At 42.5% G+C, this 27,881-nt stretch overlaps 1 protein-coding gene across 1 annotated transcript in view; it reads left to right on the top strand.

The window, feature by feature from the left end:
• SFSWAP (splicing factor SWAP) overlaps positions 1-27,881 on the top strand; it is a 125,277-nt gene that overhangs the window by 5,961 nt on the left and 91,435 nt on the right. The window contains exons 2-7 of the mRNA XM_056859526.1: positions 1,694-1,863; positions 2,451-2,585; positions 6,659-6,747; positions 10,076-10,301; positions 12,566-12,684; positions 14,518-14,653. Of these exons, the coding sequence (XP_056715504.1) occupies positions 1,694-1,863; positions 2,451-2,585; positions 6,659-6,747; positions 10,076-10,301; positions 12,566-12,684; positions 14,518-14,653 (875 nt within the window). The remainder of the gene's footprint in view (positions 1-1,693; positions 1,864-2,450; positions 2,586-6,658; positions 6,748-10,075; positions 10,302-12,565; positions 12,685-14,517; positions 14,654-27,881) is intronic.

The following is a 27,881-nucleotide window of genomic DNA, read 5'->3' as shown; positions in this document are numbered from 1 at the left end:
ATTTTCTTGCAGTAGGACCTCAACATGAATTAGTAGGACATCTGTAGAGGTTCTGTGTGTATACGAAAGTGGTATGGAACTATTAAGTGCCTTACTTTTGCTGCTTGACTGGCCACGTTTTTTCCCCAGTTTCTAGTATTGGCGTTAAGTGGTAAATGGAAGATTGGTTTGAAGAACTTTATTTACACAGGTTGAGTAGCAGTTTAAATTTAAGGGCTTGTTTTTGATTCTGTGATATCCATGAAAAAAATCAGTGGGTAGATGTACTATAAATATATTTTTGTTTAATCTCATCCTTTTCAGAAGGTGTAGTATAGAATAAAAGCCAGTAAAGAATGTCCTTTTCATTACCCTGCAGCCATAGTTGGAATGAATTGGCTTGAAAAATGGTGGGAGCAAACTGTACATGTGCACATGGATCTTTAAACCAGTTAATCTACATTTGTAAATTAAGGAGGTTTGACGAGCAGGTTCTTAACTGCAATATTGAACTGGATTAATTTGAGCACTAAATTAGTGTGTGTGGGCGGGAATCAGGCACCTAAATATGGTGGAGGTATTTTAAAGCTTTTTCTAACCCTTCACTAATCATCATCATTTGGTAATTCCACATTATTATCTTGAGCGGCCCCAGAATAATTGTTCGTTGCTCTGCAGAATATTCTGCAGAAGGAAACTTGGAATTGAAAGATTCAAGGCAAAAACTCCGACGGAGAAATGCTTTTCAGTAAGCAAGGCCGACGTGCTGCTTACTTTGTTTTTGATCTAACCTTCTCTGTCAACGTTTGGATGCAAGATCCATCCAAGACTGGTGGAATTTATTATGGCTTTTCCATCAGCTCACTTTTTCCTTGATTGCAAGGAAAATATCAGACTAGCCTAATTCTGTTCAGTGGATACAACCAGTCCTGCAGATGAGTCCATAGATCCTACTACACTACTTGCCAACACAAACATACGTGGTGCTTCTGCAGTTTGCAAGAATGCCTTTGTTCATCCGAAGGTGATTTTCACTTGCCCCGGGGGACTAGTGGAGTGGCTATTTGAAAGCCAAAACTTGTCAATTTATTCCTAGCTGAGGGGTGTTGTATGCCCCTGAGCATTTTTGTTATAACTTCTATGACGAGCCTCCTTAAATTGCACATTTGTGTTACTGTTCCTATGTATGTGTGTCTCTCTATCACATAACCCAGGACTTCTTTCCTCAGCCATATGGCTAGAGGCCGAGCCTAGCCATGATTTTACCTCCAATGGACGCAAGTTTCTTTGGTGAAGATTTCTCCTGAGAGTTCGAGACTAGCAGAAAGACGCGAGGAAATTGACACCGTTTGGTTCTTACGGATAGGTATTTATGTATTTGGGTTTGTGTAAATGTAAGCTCTTTTGACTTTCCAGAAAAAAAAAAGTATTTTGGCAAGGGAGTGTTGAATGGTTGAACCATAAACGGTAAGAACTATAAAGGAATTGCTTCCTCTTTAAATTATTTTGCCTTTAATCATACTAGTCCTTTAATGGGGAGTTGAGACTTAAAAAAAATAAAACAGAACTTTGTAGTGGGCAAGAAGTGATTAGTCAGATTAAATTAGTGCGAAGTTAACTGAATTTTTTTTTCAATTTTATGTGGTAAGTATTTGTGCAGTGGCAGAAACCCAAGTCCAAAGTTCTTCCATTGACCATTCTTTTCATGTTGCAGGTATGATGGGCGTGGTCACCTGCATGACCTTTCTGAATATGATGCTGAGTATTCCACATGGAACAGAGATTACCAGTTGTCTGAAGAGGAGGCTAGAATAGAAGCCCTCTGTGATGAAGAGAGGTATTTAGCCTTGCATACGGACTTGCTTGAGGAGGAGGCAAGGCAAGGTATTGCTCAAGAATAACTTCCGGAGTTAGAACACATTTAATTGAAAATTTATATTTTTTTAAAAAAAAATATTAAACTTGTTCTCACTCATTTTATACTCACTCTTTCTGATATTATTTTGACAGTACCCAGTGGATTCGAAAAACAGGCGTCTTTGCGTATCTGAGAGGACCTCAGGATAGTTTATATATATTGCCACACAGAAATTGCCCGAGTTTTGAGGGCAGGCTGAGAATTGAGACACTTTTAACTGTTCTTCTTTAACAGTATTGTATGAATGAAAGTTCATGTCTTTGCCTTTCTTGAAGTAAGAATGATTAACTCTTAAGACACTTATCTTGGCAGGAGAAAAAAGATCAACAAAAAACATGCCTTCTGCCCTCTTTCCTTTTGGGTTCTCATTAACTTGTTGGCAGAAGCCTCAGTGTCTACAGATGACCCATGTGGTGAACTTGCTTCAGTGTTTATGTTTTGGATGTTAGGAGTAAACCCTTAACATACTTTCTGTTTTTTGTTTTGTTTTTAAACTCAAACTGTAACTGAAATGTGTCCATTTTGTAATTGAATTTTACATTTTTGTTCCAAGAGGAAGAATACAAGAGGTTGAGCGAAGCTTTAGCAGAAGATGGTACCTATAACGCAGTGGGATTCACTTACAGTAGTGATTATTATGATCCTTCTGAACCCACTGAGGAGGAGGAACAGCCATCAAAAGCTAAACGTAAGCGATTCCGTGGATTAAGAGGGCAATAAACTATTCTTTGTTCAGAAATAGTACTCTCTAGCCCCAATATGTAATTAGCAAAAGTCTTCCTAGGAACTCATCTAACTCTGTAGGTGACTTGTCATAAACAATTTAGAAATTATGCTGGGTTTTTTTTTCCTTAAATGTGAAAACTATGCTAAACAATATTTATTGCATGGGTTTTTTAGGCAAAATTTTATTTTGCAAATCATCTTTAAAATTCTGATTAGCTGTGTGTGTAATACTGATCCACATGTATTGGAGTTGGCATAATCTGCAACACATGACCAGCCTGAAACAAAATGGAATTTAACTGTTTTCCAAAAGTGTCCTTGTCTGGGATCTTCTGGAGGTGATTCTGATTTGCTGCAGACTACCAATTGGCTATTTTAAATAAGCTGTCCTAACTGATAGAAATGTTTTGCATACTATTGTTTGGAAATTATACCATTGAACAATCCAAGTGACTTAAATTTGGGTAAGAGATGTATGTTTTGTTCCTTGCCAAACTGGCTGGGAAAGAAGTTTAAGGACATCAGCTAGTTTTCTAAGCAATTCAAGCTACCCAAATCCTATTTGAGGGTAAAGGAAAAGGTCCCCTGTGCAAGCACTGGGTCATTCCTGACCCATGGGGAGATTTCACATCCCAACGTTTACTAGGCAGACTTTGTTTACGGGGTGGTTTGCCAATGCCTTCCCCAGTCATCTTCCCTTTACCCCTAGCAAGCTGGGTACTCATTTTACCGACCTTGGAAGGATGGAAGGCTGAGCCAACCTTGAGTGGGCTACCTGAAACCAACTTCTGTCGGGATCGAACTCTGGTTGTGAGCAGAGCTTGGACTGCAGTACTGCAGCTTACCACTCTGCGCCACGGGGCTCCTCACTTGAGGATAGCAGGTTGAAATTTCAAACAGTGTTACAGTAAATGGTTCCTGGTACGTAGTGATGTGAAGACCCAGGAAGAATTTTGAGGGAGCACTGCAAAAAAAATGCATTAAATACTTTTGCTTTTGGAATGCATGAAATGCTTTTTAAGAGAAAGTTTTACTCAAAATGTGTAGTGTGAGGGGTTTTATGTGAGGCAGTCTTCAGTATTAGAGATTAATAATTCTTTGATACACTGTTGACATAGATGGTATTTTTAAAGATATAGTTATGGCTAAAATGTGACTAATTTTGTCTAGTACACTATTAAAGGAGTCCTTGTTTTAAATGTTAGAAAGTTTAATATCCAAATATGCTCCAAGTTCTGTTGTGATTGTATGATACTGTTTCTGGCCAAGTTACCTACTGCAATATTTTTATTTCCTGTTTACACCTCTTACTTCTCAAATGGCAAAAATTAATATATATACTAAATTAACATAGGATGTAGCAGTTTGCAGAGATTTCTCTCCATAATTGGTTATATTTGTGTTTTGTTTATCAATAAAACCAAATTTTGTTCATGCTTACACTTTTTATATTGGATAAATATGTTAACACTAAAATAAGTTTAGACTTGATAAGCACGTAGGCATTGTATATATTTAATTTCCCCAAAAACCTTTTTTTTGGGGGGGGGTAGTTTTTGTTTCTTTCATGGCTTCAACATTTCTAGACATTGTGTGTCTCAACTTGTAAAGTTAAAAATGTGAACCCCCGCCCCACTCTTGGTCACTCCTTGGGAAATTAAAATGATTTCAGCATTTGGTAGTGACAAGGCTCACTGTTATGTCAGATCTTGCAATGCATTTGCAGAGTCTTCAGCGCCACTGGAGAGAAACAGATGTTCTTCAGACAGATCATTAAAGCAGGCTTCCTGCAGTGAACTTACTTGTCTAGAAATGTCTTCCAAAACATGCTTTTGTGGAACAGAAGGGGGTCGAAAGGCAGTTTTGCAAGAAATGCGTGAAAAAATTGCGGAAGAGTAGGCAGTTTTTGGAGAATGAAGGGATTTGCCTTCTGCAGTCTGCAGAATTTAGGGTGAAGAGCTCATGCACTGTTTTGCGGTTCTGTTGGTCCGTGTCATTGCAGAACTGATTTTTTTTTTTTACCACTTAAGCAGCAGTGCTGTGTAGAGAAAGGAGCACCTAAGCTTGGTTGACTGCATGTGTTGTAGGAATCAATTGCAACTTGCATTAACTGATTGCTAGGGATTTCCCTGTAGGCATTTCTTTTATGGTATCAATCTCACAGAATCCATTGCTTAAGTCAGTTCCAGGTTATCCAGAACAGCCTAGCCACAGCAAGAGTACAGTTACACACTGTCCTCTTTTTTGAGGCATGAGCTTTTCAGAAAACTGAACTGGAAAAGTCCCCAGTGTCCTAAATCATTTGTATCTCATTTGGCATGCCTCCTTGATTTACAATCAGCAAACAAAACTCTTTTTAAAAAAAGTATACGATGGTAATTTCACATTTTCTATGGACGTCTCAGAAGTTTTATCCTTTGCCAAAGGGGAGGTGAGGGATTGAAGCAACTATAAGGTAAAGAGGACTTAGTTTATCACAAACATACACGATGCGTGAGTGTCGGGTCTTAACTGCTGCCAGTGGAATGAACGTGGATGTTTGTTGTGTTCACCTCCACCCCTGCAGCCTGTTCTGACCCCTGGAAAGTAGATTCCTGGGACAGCGGGACTTGCATGGGCTTAATAGCCACCCAGGTTGGTGGGTTGGAGGGAAGCAGCATCTCCCGACTTTTTCTGTCTGCCATTTCCAGTTGTCATAAGGGTCTCCTGGCACTACTGCGGGCAGTTGTGAGGATCTAACCCTGCGTGTTTAATAAAGCAACTTAGAGCAAGTACAGGCTTTGCCTTGAAAAATAGTAAAGGTACAAAGAATGTACATTTCCACCGTCTAACTTATTTTAACGCTGCATTTGCGTTCATTGTTTCTGTAAGACATTATATCTTATATATACTTGGCATAGGTGCATTAAGGACTAAGTACTGTTGTTCCTGGAAGCCTTGAGTTAGCATTCTAATATTGGTGAAAAGGACTGTGAATGTAAAGGGGGGTGTAGTGATGGGGAGACGAGCAGTTTTGCTTCAGCCTATCAGATGGGTTGCACGGACTCACAAAGCATTTCTCTCCAGCCAGCAGGGGAGACCATGGTTACAACCTAAGTTTTATATTGCGATTGAGGGGAGTCTTTCACTGCAGGCTCCTTGTATTGTTTTCATACTGACTCACAGCATGTATGTTTTGAAGAGAATGCCCTCTCATACTAATTGGATCTGATCATAAGAACCATACATGCTGGGATGTCATCTCATCAGAACTTGAAAAGAACACGGGTAGAAAGCACAGACTTAGTGTGGTGGATTAATGGCTTTGAAGTCCAAGGGTGTCTAATTTCCACTATCAGGATTTGTAAAGTTGTATATTTCAGGTGGTCAGATTGAGTACTTAATTAGTAAAACCCACCTTCCGGAACAGTACACGCAGTAGGTTATCTATTGAATTTATGCACCTTCTGGTTACATCATTGCTACAGTTCTCAAACAGTTTGGACATTTCTGTTATAATTAAGTCCTTATAAGATTTTGCATCTGCTGTCATACAATCAGAACAGCAAACCATGTTTTAAGAGAAAGAAGTTTTTTGGTAGAAGGAACTGTATAAAATGAAACGGTTAAAATGATAATGTAAAATAGTTAGGAAGTAAGTTTGTCTCATGAGCCCCGTGGGGCAGAGTGGTAAGCTGCAGTACTGCAGTCCAAGCTCTGCTAACGACCTAAGTTCGATCCCTACAGAAGTTGGTTTCAGGTAGCCGGCTCAAGGTTGACTCAGCCTTCCATCCTTCCGAGGTCAGCTTGCTGGGTGTAAAGTGTAGATGACTGGGTAAGGCAATGGCAAACCATCCCGTAAACAAAGTCTGCCTAGTAAACGTCGAGATGTGACGTCACCCCATGGGTCAGTAATGATCCGGTGCTTGCACAGGGGACCTTTACCTTTTTTTAGTTTGTCTGACAAAAAGGTTGGGACATCTGTTGTGGTTTTTGTGTTTCACTGAGTTGCCAGAGCTGTTTCTGTATTACAGCATTTCATCTTCTTATTTACAGTTGCTGCAACCAGCGTCGAAACTGTAGAAGAAAATGAAGAACCTTTTATTGCTCCTTCGGGATTGAATGTACCCTCTGATGTGGAACTGGTACGTGCATTTTATAATTCAATATGTTGTATCAGTGGCGTTTTACAGAGCTACTAACTGAAGTTTAGTTTTCCTGAATGGTGAATTATGCAACTAAATCTTGGCAGAATTCTAAACATTAGTTTCAAAAACCATTGAAGCTGCTTATGCATTTTTTGTCAGAATTCATGCTGCCTTTACGTTAATAGTCAGTTTCCCACAAGGCGTTCCAGGGTGCACCAGTATGCTTCAGGAGAATTGCTAGAGCGCCACAAGAAATTACTGTAAATGCTCTCTCACCCGTCTGGAGTGTTCCTCGGATACCTGAAATGATGTAAAAAGGGCGCAGAGTACTAAATTATAGGCATTTTCAAAATCCAGCTTTTTTGATAGAAATTGTGTAGCAGATTCTGTGTAGTGTAAATAATTCTTTTGCAAAAGTGTTAACCTGCTGTTAGATTGTCTCCCTTAACAGTGTGAAACAGATTAAAGATGTGAAATGTATTAACTCGTTGATGGTTTTTTAATTGAAAGAGTAGCTTAAGCTTTTTTTTATTTTAAGCAGAGTAAAGTACTGGATTTTACCTTTTAACTGAATGCCCATGTTCTGGTGTCTTCCATTTTTATGTAAAGCAGGTAATTTAATGTTCATATTCTGTTTAACATTGGAAACAATAGCTGAAAAACATTTGTTTCTATGGAGGTTGTTAATGGTACATTTAAAATGGGTTAACTTCCTGAAAATACTTAGGGGACCTAAGTGTCACTGGCACTGTTTGGGCTAACATGGTGTGTGTGTGTGTGTGTGTGTGTGTGTGTGTGTGCGTGTGTGTGTGCGCTCGCATGCATGTCTCCAGTTTGTGTTTAAGGGCGGTGGTTTGGAGCAGTGAACTCTGATCTGGAGAACCAGGTTTGATTCCCCTCTCCTCCACAGGAGCAGCAGAGGCTAATCTGGTGAACTGGATTTGTTTCCCCACTCCTCGACATGAAGCCTGCTGGGTGACTTTGGGCTAATCACAGCTGTCTTAGAGCTCTCTGAGCCCCACCTACCTCACAGGGTGTCTGTTGTGGGGAGGGGGAGGGAAGGTGATTGTAAGCCAGTTTGAGTCTTCCTTAAGTGTAGAGAAAATTTGGCATATAGACACCAACTCTTCTTCTTTTGCTCGGGGACCTGCATGTGTAAAGTCCAGTACTCAAAGGCATGCCTGGATTGTGTGTTCATTAACTTATTTAAAATCCAGGAAACTATCTTGCCATTTCAGCCTGTACTTACTGAACTCCACATGCATTGTGGCTGCATGCAGAAGTAACTTTTCAGGATGTATAGTTTAGGGTATGCCCTGCAGTTGTGATGGTATACACCTTTTTGCGGGAGAACTTGCTCTTACTGCTCAAGTCTCCAATACTCAATGCAGCAATGTAACAGGAAGCCGATGTAGTGTTCTCCCCTGTCTTCCTCAATTTTTAGCCTGTGAGCTTTGACTGTGCACTATTACCATATCCACAGCTGTAACTGAAGGCATTTTAAAAAATCATTCTTCATCTGACACATCTCTAGTACCAGCAATCATAGCTAGCCATGTAAGGCCTCCTGTAATGTCTTTCTGTCAATATCGAGATTATTTACTGTAGTATTTTTCTCTTAATCTTGTCATGAAAGGGGAGATACATCACAAAAACGAGTTTAAGATATTTTCAACTGCCACGCATGTCCTTGAGTCAGATTTCTTTGTTTGTAGTGCATGGAGCCCTAGTCTTGTTTTAGCTTAAATATTGTTCCCCAGTTGCTTTTTAAAATAACCACACAATTAGCAAGATGCTGATCTGTTACATAAGCAGCCTATGAATTTATTGATACCAAATCTGTCAACTACATGTAGGAAATTATGCAACAGGCTCATTTCACCAGCTTGTTTCAGTATCAACGAGTCTTTTAGATCTACTAAGTTAAAAAAGAAATAATTATTATGAAAATGTGTTTGGTGCAATTAAGGAAAATGGAGCCAGTGAAGTGGAAAATTAAACAAAAGCTGTGAGCTGCATACTTCTGTAAAGCTAAGTGATGATATTCCAGGCACTTTGGTTTTGCGAAAGCCAGGTGAGACATACAGCCCATTCCTGAGCTTTCAGCATGCGGGGAGGAGGTGCCACCACGGCGCCTCCTAAGAAGTTCCCCACACCAAAAGCGCAAAAAAGCCTTTAACCGGCTTTTTTCGTGTAAAATGGGGCAAAAAGTCCCATAGAGAATACCGAGCCTGCGCCTACAAAAAAGCAGGTGCAGCAGCGCCTTCTCAGCGCCAGCGTCCGGGGCTGAAAGGGGACAGGAGGCTGCCTAACAGCTGCTCCTCCCCCTGGAACACCCCGGGAATGCCTCCCGGGATGCTGGAACACCCTCTGGGGCGGCATCCGGAGACCGGCATCTGGGTCTTCACGCTGGCACTGGGGCCACTAACGCTGGCGTAAGTAGTCTGGGTGCCAGCACAGGGGCCCTGAACGCCAGGGCAGCCCCTTCCTGGCCTCCTAAGGGCTTTTGCCCTTGAAGGTCAGGGATGCGCTGATAGTCAGCTATGGCTGGCAGGAGCATGGCTGAGTTCTTTTGCATCATTCCAAAGAAGGCCAAGTGTTGTGTATGTAGTATGATTATGTAGTATGATTTCCAATTATTGTCCTCTGTGTGTGGCGTTCATGAAAAAGGAGGTTTGTTGTGAAAATGGATTTTCTTCAGAGATTCTGCTCAACAGAAGTGAATAAACGCAGTGGCCTCATCAGGTGCTGCTAGATAATAGCTGTTCTTTTATTGGAAAAGAACTGTAGCCCTGCATCATTGTTGGGGGGAAAACACGCCTGAACGCTTTACATCGGAAAATGGATTTGGAAAATGTGATGAATTCAAACTGCTTAATCTCCTTGAGCTTTGAGGAGTTTGTAGCTTAATGGGTCTTCAAAGCTAGGTCTGCAGTCATGAGCTTGAAATATTTTCTAAATTGAGCCTACACAATTTGTCACCCACCAACTATGGACTGTGACCTGAAAAGTGTTTGTTCAGCTTTGTGAGTCACCAGTTCTGAAAGGAATCCTTGTCGCCTATCTAGAGGCTGCAAACTTCAATAAGTTGCTTTGGAGTTCTGTGTTGTCCTATGGGTGTTAGCGAATACTCGTGCTTGTTACGGACTTTATTGTGGTTCCTTCCTGAGGTTTTTTTTTTTTTGTCTTTTTTTTTGCCTGTTACTCTAGGACCCTTACAAGTGTCGATGCTTCCCTTCCTGGCACAGAGTGAACTTGCAACAGCGGAAAGAGGTTTTAACCCAATGGTCTTAAACGTACAATTATTTTTTTCTCTTTCCCGCAGCCACCAACAGCCAAAATGCACGCCATTATAGAACGGACCGCCAGTTTCGTCTGCAAGCAGGGAGTCCAGTTTGAAATAATGCTGAAAGCAAAGCAGGCTCGGAACTCACAGTTCGATTTTCTGCGGTTTGATCACTACCTCAACCCTTACTACAAATTTATTCAGAAAGCGATGAAGGAGGGACGATATGCGCCCCCCTCGGAAAAGAAAAAGGAAGAGGAGGACAGTGAGTAACTTTTTTAAAAATGTGAAATTGGGTATGTGGCATCTCCGGTCTTGTTATGCTTCTGTCTTCAGAATCTAACAGGTGAGAGAGCTGTTCTCTAATTCCTGTTTCACATTTATGAGTGGTTAGCAGAGGCCATGTAGCTTACTTAATAGATGGTGGTGAGGAGCTGAAATATGTTAGAATAATGAACTCCCAGTGCATAGCCACACTTTCAGTAATTTAGCAATTAATTTAGCAAACACAATTTCATTGTGTTTGAAATGACCTAAAGTTATCATTGCAGTCTTTACTAATTTGATGTGGCTCACTTATAGGTACAAAAAGTCTGGCCTGGGGACTATTCTGCAGTTTGACATTCTTGGCAGGGAACATTGACTTACCGGTATATGAAATCACATGAACACATGAAGCTGCCTTCTACTGAATCAGACCCTTGGCCCATCAAAGTATTGTCTACTCAGACTGACAGAGGCTCTCCAGGGTCTCAGGCTGAGGTCTTTCACATCACCTACTTGTCTGATCCCTTTGACTGAAGATGCCGGGGATTGAACCTGGGACCTTCTGCATGCCAAGCAGATTCTCTACCACTGAGCCATGGCCTGTCCTCATGAAGCTGCCTTATATTGAATCAGACCCTTGGTCCACCAAAGTCAGTATTGTCCACTCAAACCAGCAGTGGCTCTCCGGAATCTCAGGCAGAGGTCTTTCACATCACCTTACTTGCCTAGTCCCTTTAACTGGAGATGCCCCCTCTTTGGTAAAAAAAAAAAAAGAAGAACCTCTGACAGTCTTCAGAATTACATGTAATGAGCAATTTATTGAGCAGAGGAGAATGACGTAAGCTGCTTTGGGTCCCCATTGGAGAGGGAGAGTTGGAATGTAAATGAAGTAAATAAATAAAATGTGTAATTGTGGTGATAATTCTAATCAGCCATAAACTATTCCATGCACTCGGGAGTTGATCTTAATTGGAATCAACAGATGCACTTTTTTTGTATTTCAGTTTTCAGTGTCCTTGCTTAAAAAATTGATCATCAGCACTTTTCACTGTAGCTGAAGTAGTCATTGGCTAGAATACATTAATAATATTTTCATTTTATATGGTTCACTTCTGCTAGTCCAGAATCAACTTCAGCAATGTCATATATTTTATTAACTTGGCTTTTTAAGGTGTGTGTGTGTAAAAAAAAAAAGTTCAATTTGTTTGAATGTAGAATAATTTCCAGCATCCTCCAGAATTTTGAAAAATCCATTGAAATAGTACAACTGCTTTAAAAAAAAAACACTTGTTTTAAGGTCTTTCTTTTTTATTTTATATAAGAAGGGTACAGAAAGGGAAAAAAAGGAGGGGGGCAAAATGAAATATACGTCATCCTCCAAGCTTCCACATAGATTAGATTTTAAAGGAAAGCGAAGATATTACCAAATATTATACCATTCTAAACAGTCGTCCATCTTAAGATTGTGTAAACAAAATTATGCTTCAACTACTGAACCTTCACAACAACTTAACGTCTTAAACATATCTTCCATTGTCAACTAAACATCTTAAACGTGTCCTCTATCATTTTAAAGTCTTTCAGTCCTGCACAGTTTCTGTGAAGCGTGGACTGGAAAGTTCCAGAAATGGGTCGAAGGGTTGTGTTTATTTCACTCATGAAACCCATAGCCAATAATGGGTTTATTTAAAGTTCAAAACAATCAGAAAGCCAGTCTCATCCCAGAAGGGTAGTCCATTGCAGCAAAATTAAACAGAAGTCTAGTGGCATTTAAAAAAAAACAAAAAGCTTTTAACATTTATTACAGCATAATCATCTGTGAGTTGGAGCTCACTCCATCAGGTGCATAAAGTGTACAGCCATAGCAGATATTTCTATATTTAAAGTTACAAGCAACAGAAAGGCGGGAGCGGGGAGATGTTATGAAGAGAGGCCGGTTTGGAAACAATAACCAATCAAAGGGAAATCAGTCTTTTCAGAGTCGGTGAGAACCATTCCCAACCACTAGGCGATGTTACTTCTATTCTGCCCATCTCTCAGTGGTAGCAAGTGGTCCTCTCCTCCTCTGAAAGCATTGATTTCTCTTTGGCCATTGTTTCAAGCCGCTGTGGAGACATACGTCGTTCATCTGAAGGAGTGACCTCTGACTCACAGATGGCCGGAGTGAATTTTGCTAGTTTCTGCAGCACTCCTGGACCTCTGTCCCAACTCCCATCCCAGACATTCCAAAAAGTTAAAACGTAGTCTGTCATTCGGAAACAGGAGCACGAGATGCTGCCAATCAAGACGACGACGACGATGACGACGACGACGGAGATAACTACCTGCATCCGAGCCTCTTTGCATCTAAAAAGCACAACCGACTCGAGGAGCTTATGAAGGTATTTAGTCACATAAGACTCTCCGTCAGAGGTGTATCCATCGTGAGCCTTCAGTATTTTAGGCAGATCTTCTCAGTGTGGTGAGCCAGCGGGGTGTAGTGGTTAAGAGCAATGGTTTGGAGTGGTGGAGTCTGACCTGGAGAACCAGGTTTGATTCCCCACTCCTCCACATGAGTGGTGGAGTCTGATCTGGAGAACCGGGTTTGTTTCCTCATTCCTACACACGAAGCCAGCTGGGTGACCTTGGGGTAGTTCCTCTCTCTCAGCCCTACCTACCTCACAGGGTGTCTGTTGTGGGGAAGAGAAGGTGGTTGTAAGCTGGTTTGAGTCTCCTTTAAGTGGTAGAGAAAGTCAGCATATAAAAACCAACTCTTCTTCCTTAGTTGCTGTGATACCGAGCTGCTGTAAATGTGTGCACGCCAGTGGGATTTTTTTTAAAACTTGCTTTTCTTTCGAATGGCAAATGCTGATGCCATATCAAAAATGGCTTTTGAAAGTCAAGCGCCAATAAACTTAAAGTCAATACAGTTTCATCTTTGATGTTTTGTTGCAATGTAGGAGACTAAGCGTGCAATTTTAAGGGGGGGGGCAAAGCCCCTTTAACCCGGGGGTCAACGCACTGACGTCGGGGAGCCGTAAAGCCATGCCACGCCGGCAGGGAATTCCCAGAATGGAATGCCCACACCGGTGGGGGGGGGGTTTCCCTCAGGGCATTCCTCGGGGCAGAGCTGCCTTTAGGCATCTTCCTAACCCCTTTCATCCTGGGAACACCCGTTGTGCTGTGGCATTGCTAAGCCACCTTTTTGGGTGGTGCAGCCTCACTGCAATCTATGGGAGTGTTTTATTTTAAAACTGTTTTAAAGTTCTTTTCGGGGGCCGGGAAGCCTCTGGGGAGGCAACGTGGCTGTGCCACTGCCAGCTGCTGCCTAACTGCCCCCCCCTTCAGGAACGGGCTGCCCAGATACTCTGAAAGGGATTAATCCTACAATTACTGACCGCCAGAGTGGTGAGGTGGTTGAGAGCGGCGGTTTGGAGCGGTGGACTCTGATCTGGAGAACCGGGTTTGATTCTCCACTCCTCCACATGAGCGGTGTAGGCTAATCTGGTGAACTGGGTTTGTTTCCCCACTCCTCCTTGTGAAGCCAGCTGGGAGACCTTGGGCAAGTCACAGCTCTCTCAGCCCCACCTACCTCCCAGGGTGTCTGTTGTGGGGAGGGGAAGGGAAGGTGATTGTAAGCCAGTTTGATTCTCCCCTGAGTTGTAGAGAAAGTCGGCATATAAAAACCAACTCTTCTTTTAGTGTGTATCTAGGATACATCTATTACATTTTTATTCCTCCTTTAAGGGGCTCAGGGGAGCATAAGTGGTTCTGCCCTCTTCTACTTTATTCTCCCACTAGACTTTTGAGGTAGGTTCAGTTGAGAGTATTTGCCACGGTCACACAGTGACTTTCACGGGCTGGAGAGGATTTGAACCTGGGTCTCCCTGATCCCCGGACGACACTTTCCCCACTGCACCGCTGCGGCTCAGTGCAAATCTCTGCAAGCTTCCTGTTTGTTAAATAAACTTGACTCAAACTCACGGGGCAGGCTGTGTGGATTAAAATGCCAATTTATAATTATTTTTAAATTCTGTGTTTATGTGGGAAAGCAGTCTAGTTTGCAGATTTCCCCCCCCCCATTCACAGTCGTCTTCTCTGAAGTCAGTGCCAAACATATAAAATTAAATGGCCCTGCGTCCTTTTTGATTGCAGAGGTTGTAAATAATTTGATGCGTGGAACTCAAAGCTATGAGAAGTCGGTTCTGAAAATCTCATTTCCCCCCCTCCCTTAGCCTTTAAAGGTGGTAGATCCTGATCATCCACTGGCTGCGCTCGTTCGTAAGGCTCAGGCTGATAATAACTTGGCTGCTGCGCAGTCAGCGGAAGGAACAGCTGTTCAGCCCTCGCAAATAGAGTATCCTTCAGATCGTAAGTACATTGCGACGAACGGATTAAGCACATGCAAAGCTATTTTATTAATGGGAGCTGGGAGAGATGGTGGGAAAAGTCATAAAACAGTATTTAGTAAGTGGTCCACTACTCCAGTTTGCCGTGTTTGTTAGCTTGACAGCTTTCTTTACGTGTTTAATCAAACGCTTAGAGTGACTAACTGGTTGGGAAAGGAAAGTGAAATTTTGTTCTCCCCTCCTTGACCAAAGCTTCATTTCAAAGGCCTCTTTCTGATTTCATCAGGGGCATAGGTGCTTAGCTCTAGTAAGATCAAATCTCCTGGGACTTTTTCCGGTTTACTGCTTGCTTTGGACGTATCTAGGAGCCCTGAGGCGCATAGTGGTAAGCTGCAGTACTGCAGTCCAAGCTCTGCTCACGACCTGAGTTCGATCCTGACAGAAGTTGGTTTCAGGTACCCGGCTCGAGGTTGACTCAGCCTTCCGTCCTTCCGAGGTTGGTAAAATGAGTACCCAGCTTGCTGGGGGTAAAGGAAAGATGACTGGGGAAGGCACTGGCAAACCACCCTGTAAACGAAGTCTGCCTAGTAAACGTCGGGATGTGACGTCACCCCATGGGTCAAGAGTGACCCAGTGCTTGCACAGGGGACCTTTACCTTTTTTACCTTGGACATATCAGTGACTTACCTTGGAAATATCTTTTGGAAAGGTTCAAAGCTACCTAGATGTTTGATCCAAAATAAAATGTGCACTTGCAGAAAATGAAAACAAACCCAGTTAATGAAGTAATCAGTGAAACACAGAACATTGCATGTAGCATTTGATGAAGTAAGGAGCTTATTTTAGAGGGGTTTAGTGGCATGAAAGTATTACTAGCTCAGACTGTTCTAAGTGTCTGTCTTGATCTGGTTTTCCATTTGTTTCTGCTTGCAAGGGTTATCTAAGGCAGCACTTTTCAAAATTGTTTTGATATCCGGACCGTGTGTTCTGTGGTTTGAAATTAGGGGCTCTCTAGGTTCAAAGATAATCATTTTCTGTGTTATGGACAGGTGGCAGCCTTGCAGTTTGATGATATCCTATTAAATACCACTTTCCGGCATCCTTCCCTATCACTTGACCAATCATTCAGGGCTAAGGAAATGGACTGGTGTTTTTTGGGGGGCGTGGCATGATGTGTCCAGCATTCCTTCACACACATCAACCAATAGTGTGCATTGCATTGAATAACATGGTTCATCCTTAATCCTTCCCTCAGGATGATATAACACCGTGTATATTGGTACAGATGTGAGAATCGATAGCACATCATGCTGCCCGATTCTGCAGGGCATAGAGCACATTTGTTTTCCTGGATTTCTGGGACAACTCTGAAATTATGGGGGAAATTATTTTATTTATTTGTGCATATATGTAATACTTTTCCGTCAAACATAAACTTATTGTATTCCTTTAACAGCGTAAAGTACGTCTTTTATAATGTAATTGGCATATTATACTGTTTGGCATATTTATAGAATTTTTGCCATACAAACATAATTGAAAGCCTACTGAGAGAGAGAGCTGCAAGCTGTTGTACCCTATGCTACTTCAGCACATGTATCTTAATTTTTGCTTCCTGAGCGGTGGCGGGGGGGGGGGGTTGAAATTGAAAAATGTGTTTCGTAGTAAATACAAGAAAAACATGTTATTTGTAACATGTCACATTAGAACTACCAGCAGGTTGAACTTTGTAACATCGAAAATACTGAGCTTTTAATTTACAAAACCTAGTATATTAATTGTTGCCAAAAATATTGATAGTTATGCGATAAACATTCTTGAAAATACGTTGGATATGTCTGCAATTCATGTAGGAAGGATCATTAATGATCTAGATTATTTTAAATAAAAAAATTCACTACACATTTTGAGTGAGTAGACACTTGTCTTAAAAAGCATTTAATTCATTCCAAAAGGGAATATTTCATAGGAGTTTTTTTCCAGTGCTCCCCTCCCCAGTTTTTCTGCTAGAAAAATTGAATAAAAGTCCCTGAATCTTCCTGTTTTCCCTGAACCTTCATGTCTTTCAGTGAGAAGTAGTACCAGTCAAACTGTTCTTTGAATAGTGCTTCAGTGAGTGGCGCTGCCAAGTGATGCTCAGTTTGGGGCTTAAGAAAGCCACATTCTCAAAGGGTTCTCTGTGGCCAACTTCTGTCTCAGAGCCAGCGTGGTGTCGTGGTCAAGAGCAGTGGTTTGGAGTGGTGGACTCTGATCTGGAGAACAAGGTTTGATTCCCCATTCCTCCACATGAACGGTGGAGTCTGATCTGGTGAACTGGGTTGGTTTCCTCACTCCTCCAATAAAGCCAGCTGGGTGACCTTGGGCTAGTCACAGCTCTCTTAGAGCTCTCTCAGCCCCACCTACCTCATAGGGTGTCTGTTGTGGGGAAGGGAAGGTGATTGTAAGCCGGTTTGAATCTCCCTTAAGTGGTGGAGAAAGTTGGCATATAAAAACCAACTCTTCTTCTTTCACCAACGTTGTTGAGCCTTAGCGCTCGTGCATCTGGAGTGAGGAAGGGCTGCACTCTCCGCCTTCCCATTCTCCCCTGAGCATGAGGCATCGCAGTTCAGACCCGAGAGAGCACGCCCAGAGGAGAGCAAGAGGAGAGCCCAGAGGAAAACCAGTGTGCCCAGAGGAGAGCAAGCTTTGGCTGTGGAGAAAGGGAAGTAAAACCACCACCCCACTCTGCCCATTCTCACTTTTTCCCAGGTGTCTGCCACGGTGGTGGTTTTATTCTCCCATCTCTGTGGCCACCTTGCTCTCCTGCTAGTACCCGCCCAGGTGGTAGGTGAGGGTGCAGAGGCTGCGGAGGAGGGGGATATTGGAGAGGACAGGCGGTTGTTGGTTTCGCCCTTTGCAGCTTGGCACCTGCAGAAACCCCTGCTGAGATGAATGAAGCTGACATGATGGAGCATGGGGGAGAGGCAATCCTGAGGATGAGAGGGACCAAGGCCATGAAGGGCTTTGCATGTGATAGCCAAGATTTTAAGTTGAGCCCAGTAACAAACGGAGTGCCTGCGTAATGGGAGTAACAAGCATGCTCTGCCTAGGTCCCCATAACATCAGATCCATGGTGTTCTGCACCAGTTGGGAGTTTCTGATTTGATTTTGAGGGGAGACCAATGTACAGTGCATTACAGTAGTCTAGTCTCGGTGTTACTGTGGCGTGGATCCAGCTGACCAGATCAGCCATATCAAGATAAGGGGCCATCTTGCGGGCTAGGCTGAGGTGGTAGAAAATGTTTTTTGCAGCTACGTTAACTTGCTTCTCCAGTAATAAAGTTGGATCCAGTATAACCCCATGGCTTTTAACTAAGCAACGGTCAGCTGAACTCCATCAAAAGTGGGGAGAGCACTGTCCTTCAAAACCGTCACCTTCCCAACCGGTGTTATCGCTGTCTTTTCCGGGTTTAATTTCAATTTGTTCGGTTCTTTCAGTTTTAAAGGAATTTGACCAGTTGTGGGGAAGTAAAACCCTTCAAGCTAAGTTCAGGACAGTTTTGAAAGCACTGTTGTTCTGCATAGTTCTCACCCCCCAAAATTTTTCTTCCAAAATCTTACATTTTCAGCGGAGAGTTTATAAATCAGTTTTACAAAAAGAAAAGGTGAACTGTCGCGGATTTATCAGGTGATATTCTTGTGCATATTTTGAAATTCATCGAGCCTTGCTTTTGAAAGTAACAGCATAACATTTCAGTAGATAATACCTCCAGACAAGCTTGCAGAAGCTACAGTGAGACAAGATAACCTTGGAAAATTGATAAATCAATTGAGAAAATGCTTGCAGCTGATGTTTCAAGACAAATGGAAAAATTCAGTTTGAGTGAAAAATATTGTGCTTGTCTGTTTTGTTTTGTTTTTTAAGCACCGAGCATAGTCCATAAGGCAGCATCTCGAGACCATTTTCAAAATCACTTTTATTTGCAATGAACAGTAAAATTCTCATTGGTTTCAAGGAGAACAGGATCGGCACTATTTATTTCCATCACAGCGGGCACGAGGAAGAATTTCTTATGGCAGTAATAACCAGGGTTTTTTCTGCAATGATGGGGTGACTTCTGTTTTAGTGCCTTGTGTAAAGTAGCTTCACAGCGAATGCTTCCCTTTCCGTGATACGTGTTGATCTCTTGGCATAATGTAATAGGTAGAGATGGGGGGTGGGGGGAGATGTGTAAGAGGTGCTGTTTTGGCTGCAGCTTGATAAATATGATTCCAGCAGGAATTTAGAGTTCATTTCAAAGACACGAAGAGCTTGTTCAGAGCTTGTTCCATTAAGTACATATGTTGGGGGTTTTTTTAAATGAAGCTAGGTGGTCAACTAAACCAATATGAATACATGGGAGTTTAAAATGCTTTCACATAGATTCCTATATGCAGAAAGTAACTAGACCCTCCAATGGAAATAAATGGTAGCCACAGAACTGATGCAGTTTTGCCAGCTTCCATTTCAACAGCATCCTATTTTGATTTTAAGCTTCAATGGCGCAGCTAAAATAAAAGGCATATTCAATTTTGGTTAAATTGTAAATGCTTCTTTGCAGCTCAGTCCCGGGCTTTTGAAGGAACTTTTTCTCTTGTGTTGAACTTAAGCTGTTTTTGCATGAACTCTCCAGGTTTTAGGGTGCTGGCTTCTCCCAGAAAGGAGAGGGTTGGGTATTGTTTAGGGTAGAGCTTCAACCCTAGGCTAACGGGAAAACGTTGGCAATCTCAGTAAGAGAATGCTGGGCTCTGCTCGGTAGTTGGGCACCAGGGTAGACAGGAGAACCAGGAAGGGGTTTTGTGCCTTGCAGCTTTAGGCTTGACAGGTACAGGACTTCCTCTGAGCCATTCACAACCAATTGCTGCATTCTTGGGCTTTTGGTTTGTTCTTTTGGTTTCTCGGCACTGAACCATTAGGAAGAGAAAAAATGCACACTTCTAGAGTACCAGCATGGTGTAGTGCTTAAGAGCGGTGGTTTGGAGCGTTGGAGTCTGATCTGGAGGACGGGGTTTGATTCCCCGCTCCTCCACATGAGCGGCGGAGGCTAAATCTGGTGAACTGGATTTGTTTCCCCCACTCCTACACACGAAGCCAGCTGCGTGACCTTGGGCAAGCTGCAGTTCTTTTAGAGCTCTCTCTGCCCCACCTACCTCACAGGGTGTCTTTTGTGGGGAGGGGAAGGTGATTGTAAGCCGGTTTGAGTCTCCCTTAAGTGGTAGAGAAAATCATATAAAAACCAACTCTTCTTCTTCTCCTCGAAGAGAATGCTAAGATGTAATGAGGATTGTGTGTGTGTTAACTGCTGTCAAGTTGCTTCCGACTCATGGTGACCCTATGAATCAACGTCCTCCAAAATTAACAGCCTTGCTCAGGTCTTACAAACTGAGGGCTGTGGCTTCCTTTATAAATCCATCTCCTGTTGGTCAATCCATCTCTTTTCCTGCTGCCTACAACGTTTCCTAGCATTATTTTTTCCAGTGACTCTTGTCTTCTCATAATGTGACCAATGTACAATAGCCTCACTTTAGTCATTTTAGCTTTTAGGGACAGTTCAGGCTTCATTTGATCTATACAGGATTAGGAAACTGTAAAACTATCCTTTTTATTTATTCACTATGTAGAGTTTGCTTTACTTGTGAAGGTTCACTTGGTGTATGAATATTATGTACAAAGGTGGTTTGGTATAAAGTTTAGATATCTGTAATCTGTAAATAGTAGACTATAAGGCTTGTGTTTAAATACTAGAATTGACACATAATTATTATATTCATCTAAGGTTTTTACTTTGCTTCAAGTCAACAGTTTTCCTTTCAAGCTAAAAGTGCTTTCCTTCTCCTATGTTTGCACTCTTTTCCAGTGAGAAATTACTTGATTTAAGATAATATACAAAGGATTGTGGAGGGCTTTTTTTTGCATTTATAGTTTTCTCGAAGGAATGTTCAACTACTAAGAGAATGTTATTTCTACCCTTCCTATAATATCAGACTGAAATTGAAAAGTGGTACAATAGTTTATTGCATATTAAATATTTAAGTGCGTTAAGGGCCGGATGAATGAAGGTCGTAATGCTAATCACCAAATTGTTGCCTTTAATAAGCGATTGGTCTGTAATTTTGACTGTACCTAGTTTTCTTAGTTATGCTAATATCCTACAGTGTTTTAAAAATCCCTGCAGTCATAATAAAGTGACATGGGAAAATGTTACCCCTCCGTACAACATATAGATTTTTATTCCACTATGCCAGGAAGAGCATGTAAATCTTATTGATTGGAGTGCAATTTTTTTTAATAGTACTAGTGAATTTCTGGGTTTTAGACTTTGGGAATTTTGAGAATCGGAATAATGTGGAGGTTAGGTTGTTTAGACTGGACAGAGCAGTTGTTGGAGAGTGCTGAGATATCTTGACGCTGAAACTCTGCTCACTCTTGACTCTTCCTTTTCTAGTTTTTGCATATTCACTTTTCATATTCCCCCCACCCTTCCAGGACATTTGCTATAATCATAAGGAGGAGAAACATGTTTTTTTTTTTTTTTTTACAAAAAATGTTCACTTAGGTTCTCAAAATGCTGAATTCTACAGTTGATTCCAGTTTTGCTTAAAATGCATACAAGTTCTTCTGTGCTTCCGTGGATGATATGTGTATCTGCGTTAAACAAAATGAGGTAAAGCCAGAACCAGAACTTTCCTAAGTAGCCAGATTCCTCCTCAGTTAATAATTGCCCGCTTGCCTGAACCCTGTCAGGGCTCTGTTGCATAATTCAGTCTGCAGCTCTCTCTCAGCTAAAGCTAATCTGTTTCAGTCAGCATTGGATGATAAATTAAACATGCAAATGGGATCTGGTGCATTTTTAATCGAGTAATGCCATTGTGTTATAGAGTCAGATACTGAACCCTGGGCAGAAGGTGGGTTGGTAGTATTTGGATTGCATATCAGAGCCCTTTCTCAAATTGGTTTATTTTGGCTTAGCTGCCCAGGTGTGCTGAGCTCGGAAAACTTTGAAAGTTACCTGTTTTGCAAGTGGAGAGTATGAAGGACATTAGCAGTGCAGTCCTAAGCAGAGTAACAGCCTTCACACCCTTGGAAGTCCATGGAGCTTAGAAGGGAAAAAACTCAGTTTAGGATGGGACTGTTAATAATTAAGTATGTGTGTGGTTTCCCTTCATTTTTTACAAACAAAAAACAAGGCACACTTTCTCCTGTGCTCATGAGCATAAACCCAGTTTCTTGTGATTTTAAGCAACTCTCATGCAGAGGAAGAGAGCAGACATGGTGGATTGATTAAATCAAGAGAGCTTTTGGCTAAACATTTGAAAGAATTTCCTGACAGAGCGGTTCCTCAGTGGAACAGGCTTCTTCAGGTTGCGGTGGGCTCTCCTTTGGAGGCTTGTAACTAGAGGCTAGATGGCCATCTGACAGCAATGCCTATGCTTCACTATGAATTTCGGCTCTTTGCGAGAAGGAGGGTAGGAAAGGATGAGCCAGCACTCGGCTCTTGTGGCCCTTTCTTATATGCCCAGCATAATGCTGATTGCCACGTGGGGGTCATGGAGGAATTTTCCTCCAGGCCAGATTGGCCCAGGGATCCTGGAGGTTTTTTGCCTTCCTCTGAACATAGAGCAGGGGTCACTGGGGGAGCTAGCTGTGAATGTCCTGCATCGTGCAGAGGGTTGGACTAGAGGAACACATGAAGCTGCCTTATACTGAATCCAACACTTGGCCCATCAAAGTCAGTAATGTCTACTCAGACTGGCAACGGCTCTCCAGGGTCTCAAGCAGAAGTCTTTCACATCACCTACTTGCCTAGTCCCTTTAACTGGAAACGCCATGGATTGAACCTGGGACCTTCTGCATGCTGAGAAGATGCTCTATCACTGAGCCACGGCCCCTCTCCAAGGCTCTCAGGCAGAGGTCGTTCACATCACCTACTTGCCTAGTCCCTTTAACTGGAGATGTCGGAGATTGAACCTGGGACCTGCTACATGCAAAGCAGATGCTCTACCGCTGAGCCACGGCCCCTCCCTGATGACCCTTGAAGTCCCTCCCAGCTCTGTGTTTCCTCTGTCATATATCTACCGGAGGTGGGTGGTGCTCCCATGCAGATCAAAAAAACCACCCACAAAGGGGAGGGGGGAGAGGTTTATGTTTCCTCAGATCTGTACGTAATCCAGGAAATAGAACTGTTGATCAGGTGGATGAGGGTAAAGATGAGAAAATGCAACTTGGACAAGTTGTGGGGTAGTGTTAAGAGCCGTGGTTTAAAGAGCCAGCATGGTGTGGTCAAGAGCAGTGGTTAAGAGCGGTGGACTCTGATCTGGAGAACCAGGTTTGATTCCCCACTCCTCCACATGAGCGGCAGAAGCCAATCTGGTGAACTGGATTTGTTTCGCCACTCCTACACCTGAAGCCAGCTGGGTGACCTTGGGCTAGTCACAGCTCTCTCAGCCCCACCTACTTCACAGGGTGTCTGTTGTGGAGAGGAGAAGGGAAGGTGATTGTAAGCCGGTTTGATTCTTCCTTAAGTGATAGAGAAAGTCGGCATATAAAAACCAACTCTTCTTCTAGTGATGGGAATGGAGAGGCACCAGGAGATTAGACAAAGTAAGAAGGAAGGCGGGGGGGATTCCTCCTCCCTCAAGCCCTCAGATTGCAGCAGCAATTTCAGATCTGTTTGGAAAAACAGCTTGCCAAAGAATGGTGGTCTGCTTGCTTGCAGAAGACAATGAAATTGCAACCTCTATAATTTGTCACACTTTCACCTCTTGGAACATCTATTCACTGCACTTCAGAAAGATAAAAACAATCTCAAGGACAACGATAAAAGAAACTTGTGGAGTGCAGTTCAAAATATGTATTAGTTAGATTTTAAAGAGGCAATTAAAGCAGCTCTAAAAATAACATAAGGACAAAAACATAAATGTAAATTTGACCTAGCAGGGCATTTGGGTTTAGAAAAGGTTTAGAACTACAACTTTTTATAATGCCAAGTAAATTACTGTTTAGTGTAGGTTATTTTTTATCTTTAAATTTTAAGAATAAAATAAGGGCACATTGTTCAAGCAATTTTGATCCACGCAGGGATTACCAGATGTGGCTTTTCTCCCTTGGAAATATTATTATTAATTGTGGCCAAGGCTGTATAAATGCATTGTGAATCCACAGAAATGCTTTAAAGAAAAATGTCTGCTTGAAATACTGGAAGCCAGAAGGGTGGCTAAATAAGATTTCTTGCCCGGGGTTGGTGGGGGTGGCAGTGGTAAAGAGTAAATAATTCAGAATGAAGAAGAAGAGTTGGTTTCAATCGCCTTTCCTTCTTCTCTCCACAACAGACACATTGTGAGGTTGGTGGGGCTGAGAGAGTTCGGAGAGAACTGTGACTAGCCCAAGGTCACCCATCAATCTTCATGTAGAGGAGAGGGAAACCAATCTGGCCCCCCACATTAGAGTCCGCTGCTCATGTGGAGGAGTGGGAAATCAAACCCGGTTCTCCAGATTAGAGTCCACCATTCTTTACTACTGCATGCTGTGTTTAAATGTGTCTGGTTTGCATAGTTTATCCTGGTTGCAGAGTAGCTTTTCTTGGTGCAGAGTTTGTAGTTCTTAGTACTCATAATCATAACTAAACCTTTAATGGCATATAAATTGTTACAATTGATACAAACAATGGTCATAGATCTTGAGACCGATAAAATAAAATCATAGCCAGTAACATCAGATATCAGAGGTTGTAAGTTTTTGGACATCAGAGGTTGCGTGCCTTTCAGTAATTGGTATAAATTCACCATACATTTTGGGCCCACTGTTCTTTCACTCTCTGAACTTTGTCTTAGCTGTTGGGTAGAAAATAAAAGCAAAAAGCTGACAATTCCTTTTTGGGAAGTTTGTCCCATCCCATGGGATCTGCGGCTTGTTGCAGCAATTCACTAGATAGCGTGTGAACTATTGCCCCCAAAGGGCTCATAATCTAAAGAAAGGATGCTCATGGGAGCAAACCAAAAATAATAATAAATTATGATCTTATATAGGAATTTATTAAGACTTCCAGGGCTGGCTCGGATGGCACAGCCAAACTGTGGTTCGTCTGTCATTGCTGTCCTTCGGTGGTGTCTCTTTTGTTATATCTTGCCAGCGTGGTGTAGTGGTTAAGAGCGGTGGTTTGGAGCGGTGGACTCTCATCTGGAGAACCGGGTTTGATTCCTCACTCCTCCACATGAACGGTGGATGCTAATCTGGTGAACTGGATTTGTTTCCCCCCTCTACACATAAAGCCAGCTGGGTGACCTTGGGCAAGTTACAACTCTGTTAGAGCTCTCTCAGCCCCACCTACCTCACAGGGTGTCTGTTATGGGGAAGGGAAGGTGATGTGAACCTGGGTTTCCCAGACCCTAGTTCGACACCTTAACCACTATACCACACTAGCTTCTCCCACACTGTTTCTACTTGTTTCAGTCTCCCTTAAGTGGTAGAGAAAGTCGGCATATAAAAACCAACTCTTCTTCTATTGATATTGGCAACTGGAGTGGCTAATTAGTTGGCCAGGCCACCTCCTTTCGCAGGACAGTTGATTTTTTAGACAACGCGAAAGAAGAATTTGAAAAACTGTGATGCCTTTATCTGCTGCACTAGTGTGAACACATATTCTAAACCTGACCTAAGCAAGATGGTATGTACCAAAGGACAGATTGCTTAAAAGCTGGAACTTGAAAATATTTGAGATCCCTGCAGGCTGTCAGATTTCACAGCACAGTGCAGAAAACAAACCTCAAATTGCTGCAGCTCAAAATTTCCCCCAGTTATAATCAGATGCCTGGAAATCTCCCAGCATGCTAAGTGCATAATTGAAGTCTCTGTCTAGAGGTTGGCGCTAGCTTTTTCTTAAGGAAGGAAAGTGCTGAGTTTATCGCTGATCCCCTGCTATGCAACCTTCCTTTAGAAATATTCTCAATACCTTTCATTATCTTAGGCATCATAATTACCATGTTTGTTATTAAAATCAACCTGAAAAATTAAGGTTATATGTTTTTGTTAATATTTTATTATAGTACAAATTAAAATGTGTTTTGTTCCCTCCCATAACCATTTAAAAGATATCAACCTGTTCATTAACATCATCTTCATTGTGTTCTGTGTCCATTCATCCATTATTGGTATTAAACTTATTTTTCCAGTATTTTGGCAACAGGATTTGGGATGCTATAAATAAATTCCCCATCAGAATGCTGTTTTGAGGTATCTCAGAGGGATCACCAGGGTGGACTTAATAGTATCTCAGTAGCAATAGTGTCATTAAATGTTTACCACAACATTCCACCAGTAGCTAAAAGCATGCTTGTGTAAAGCATTAAAATATCCACCATCTCTATTGTGTACCCTGCTTTTCTTCCCAATATGGACACGAAGCAGCTTGTAATGACCCTTCATCATTTCTCCATTTTATCCTCACAGCAACCAGACTGTCAGCTAGGTTAGGCTGAGGGAGAGTGACTTGATCGAAGGTTACCCAGAGAGCGTCCTTGGCAGATGTCCCGGATACTTCTCTGACCCCTCTAATCACTATACTGCTCTGGTTCTTTATTGTAGCAATTCTCCCTGTCCAGGAGAGTTTCATCATTGGCCCCGACCTTCAACACTTGCTGCCTATTTTGAATCAGTGGGTGAGAATTAGCCTTTAATAAACTAGAGAGATCTTTAGGCAATAAAATGCCAGGTGTCTAACACTCTCCCTACAAGCACTGGTTATTTGTTTATATTCATCTTTGGTTAAAAGGCCCTCCTTCTGCTTCTTAAATGAGTCTTTTTTTTTATTTCTCAAATGGCCATTTTATAGAAACGTGCCTGGTACAGATCGAGTTAGGTTAACTAAGATGAATCAGTACTGAGATCAGCCTTTATTTGGTCTGGAATGTGCCTGGATATTTCTAACTGGATAAATGAGGGCATTATTAATACTGTAGAAACAGTGAGGGAGAAGCTAGTGTGGTGTAGTGGTTAAGGTGTCGAACTAGGGCACTGATGGCGAACCTTTTAGAGACCGAGTGCCCAAACTGCGACCCAAAACCCACTTATTTATCGCAAAGTGCCAACACAGCTAGAGTCCACATGGGGTTGCCAGGTCCCTCTTTGTCACCTGGGGGAGGTTTTTGGAGCGGAGCCTGAGGATGGTGGGGTTTGGGGAGGGACTTCAATGCCATAGAGTCCAATTGCCAAAGTGGCCATTTTCTCCAGGTGAACTGAAATAGCAGATCTCCTGCTATTACCTGGAGGTTGGCAACCCTGCATGGGTGGCCGAGCGGGGGAAGGAAAGCAGCTGGACCATAGCCCCCAATCATTCAGTCTGGTTCTTTTTCCAACTGTTCTTACGAATTAAAAAAGACTGTTATGTGGGGGGGCTGATGGTGGGGACAGCCCTCTGCACATGCTCAGAGGCACCTTCGGTTGCATGAACGAGCAGAGTGGAAACCCGAGCTAAGGGAAGGGCTTGGCTCCAGCACAAACGCCAGGCGGGCCCCCGTTCAGCCCTCACCGCCAACCCCCTGCGCTGCAGTCACCAACCAGCCCACCACAGACGGCTGCCCAGGCGTCCCACTCCTGGTCCAGCCCAGTCCTGGCTCCGCCTCTTCCAGTTCTCGGCAGAAGGCTCGTTGTTGTCTTCACTTCCGGAGCGTGCAGCCGGCGACTATGGAGAAGGCACTGGGAAGGAGTCCGGTGCTTCCCGGAGGAGCCGGGAAGGCACCGCTTGTCCCCAGCCTCCTCAGCCGGGGGAACGAACTCAGGGGAACTCTGTGCTGGGGCGACGGCGTGCGTGCCCACAGAGAGGGCTCTGAGTGCCATCTTTGGCACCCGTGCCATAGGTTCGCCACCACTGAACTAGGGTCTGGGAAACCCAGGTTCAAATTCCCACTCTGCCAAGGTAACTTGCTGGGTGACCTTGGTCTAGTCCAGTGGTCGGCAAACTCATTAGTCAACAGAGCCAAATATCAACAGTACAACAATTGAGATTTCTTTTGAAAGCCAGATTTCTTAAACTTAAACTATATAGGTAGGTACACTGTTTATTAACTTAATAAATTTTAATTAAAGTTTTAAGTCTTAATTAAACTATAGGTACACTGAATAAAACTTGATATCATACTTAATAATGATGTTATTTATTGATAAAAATTAAATTGTAAGTAAGGTATCCATAAAATTAAATCAGGACAATCAGTCCTCTCAGCCAACAGCCTCCCAA

Source organism: Euleptes europaea, chromosome 13 (genome assembly GCF_029931775.1).
Source record: "Euleptes europaea isolate rEulEur1 chromosome 13, rEulEur1.hap1, whole genome shotgun sequence".
In the NCBI taxonomy this organism is placed as follows: domain Eukaryota; kingdom Metazoa; phylum Chordata; class Lepidosauria; order Squamata; family Sphaerodactylidae; genus Euleptes; species Euleptes europaea.
This window is presented reverse-complemented; position numbering and strand designations above follow the sequence as displayed.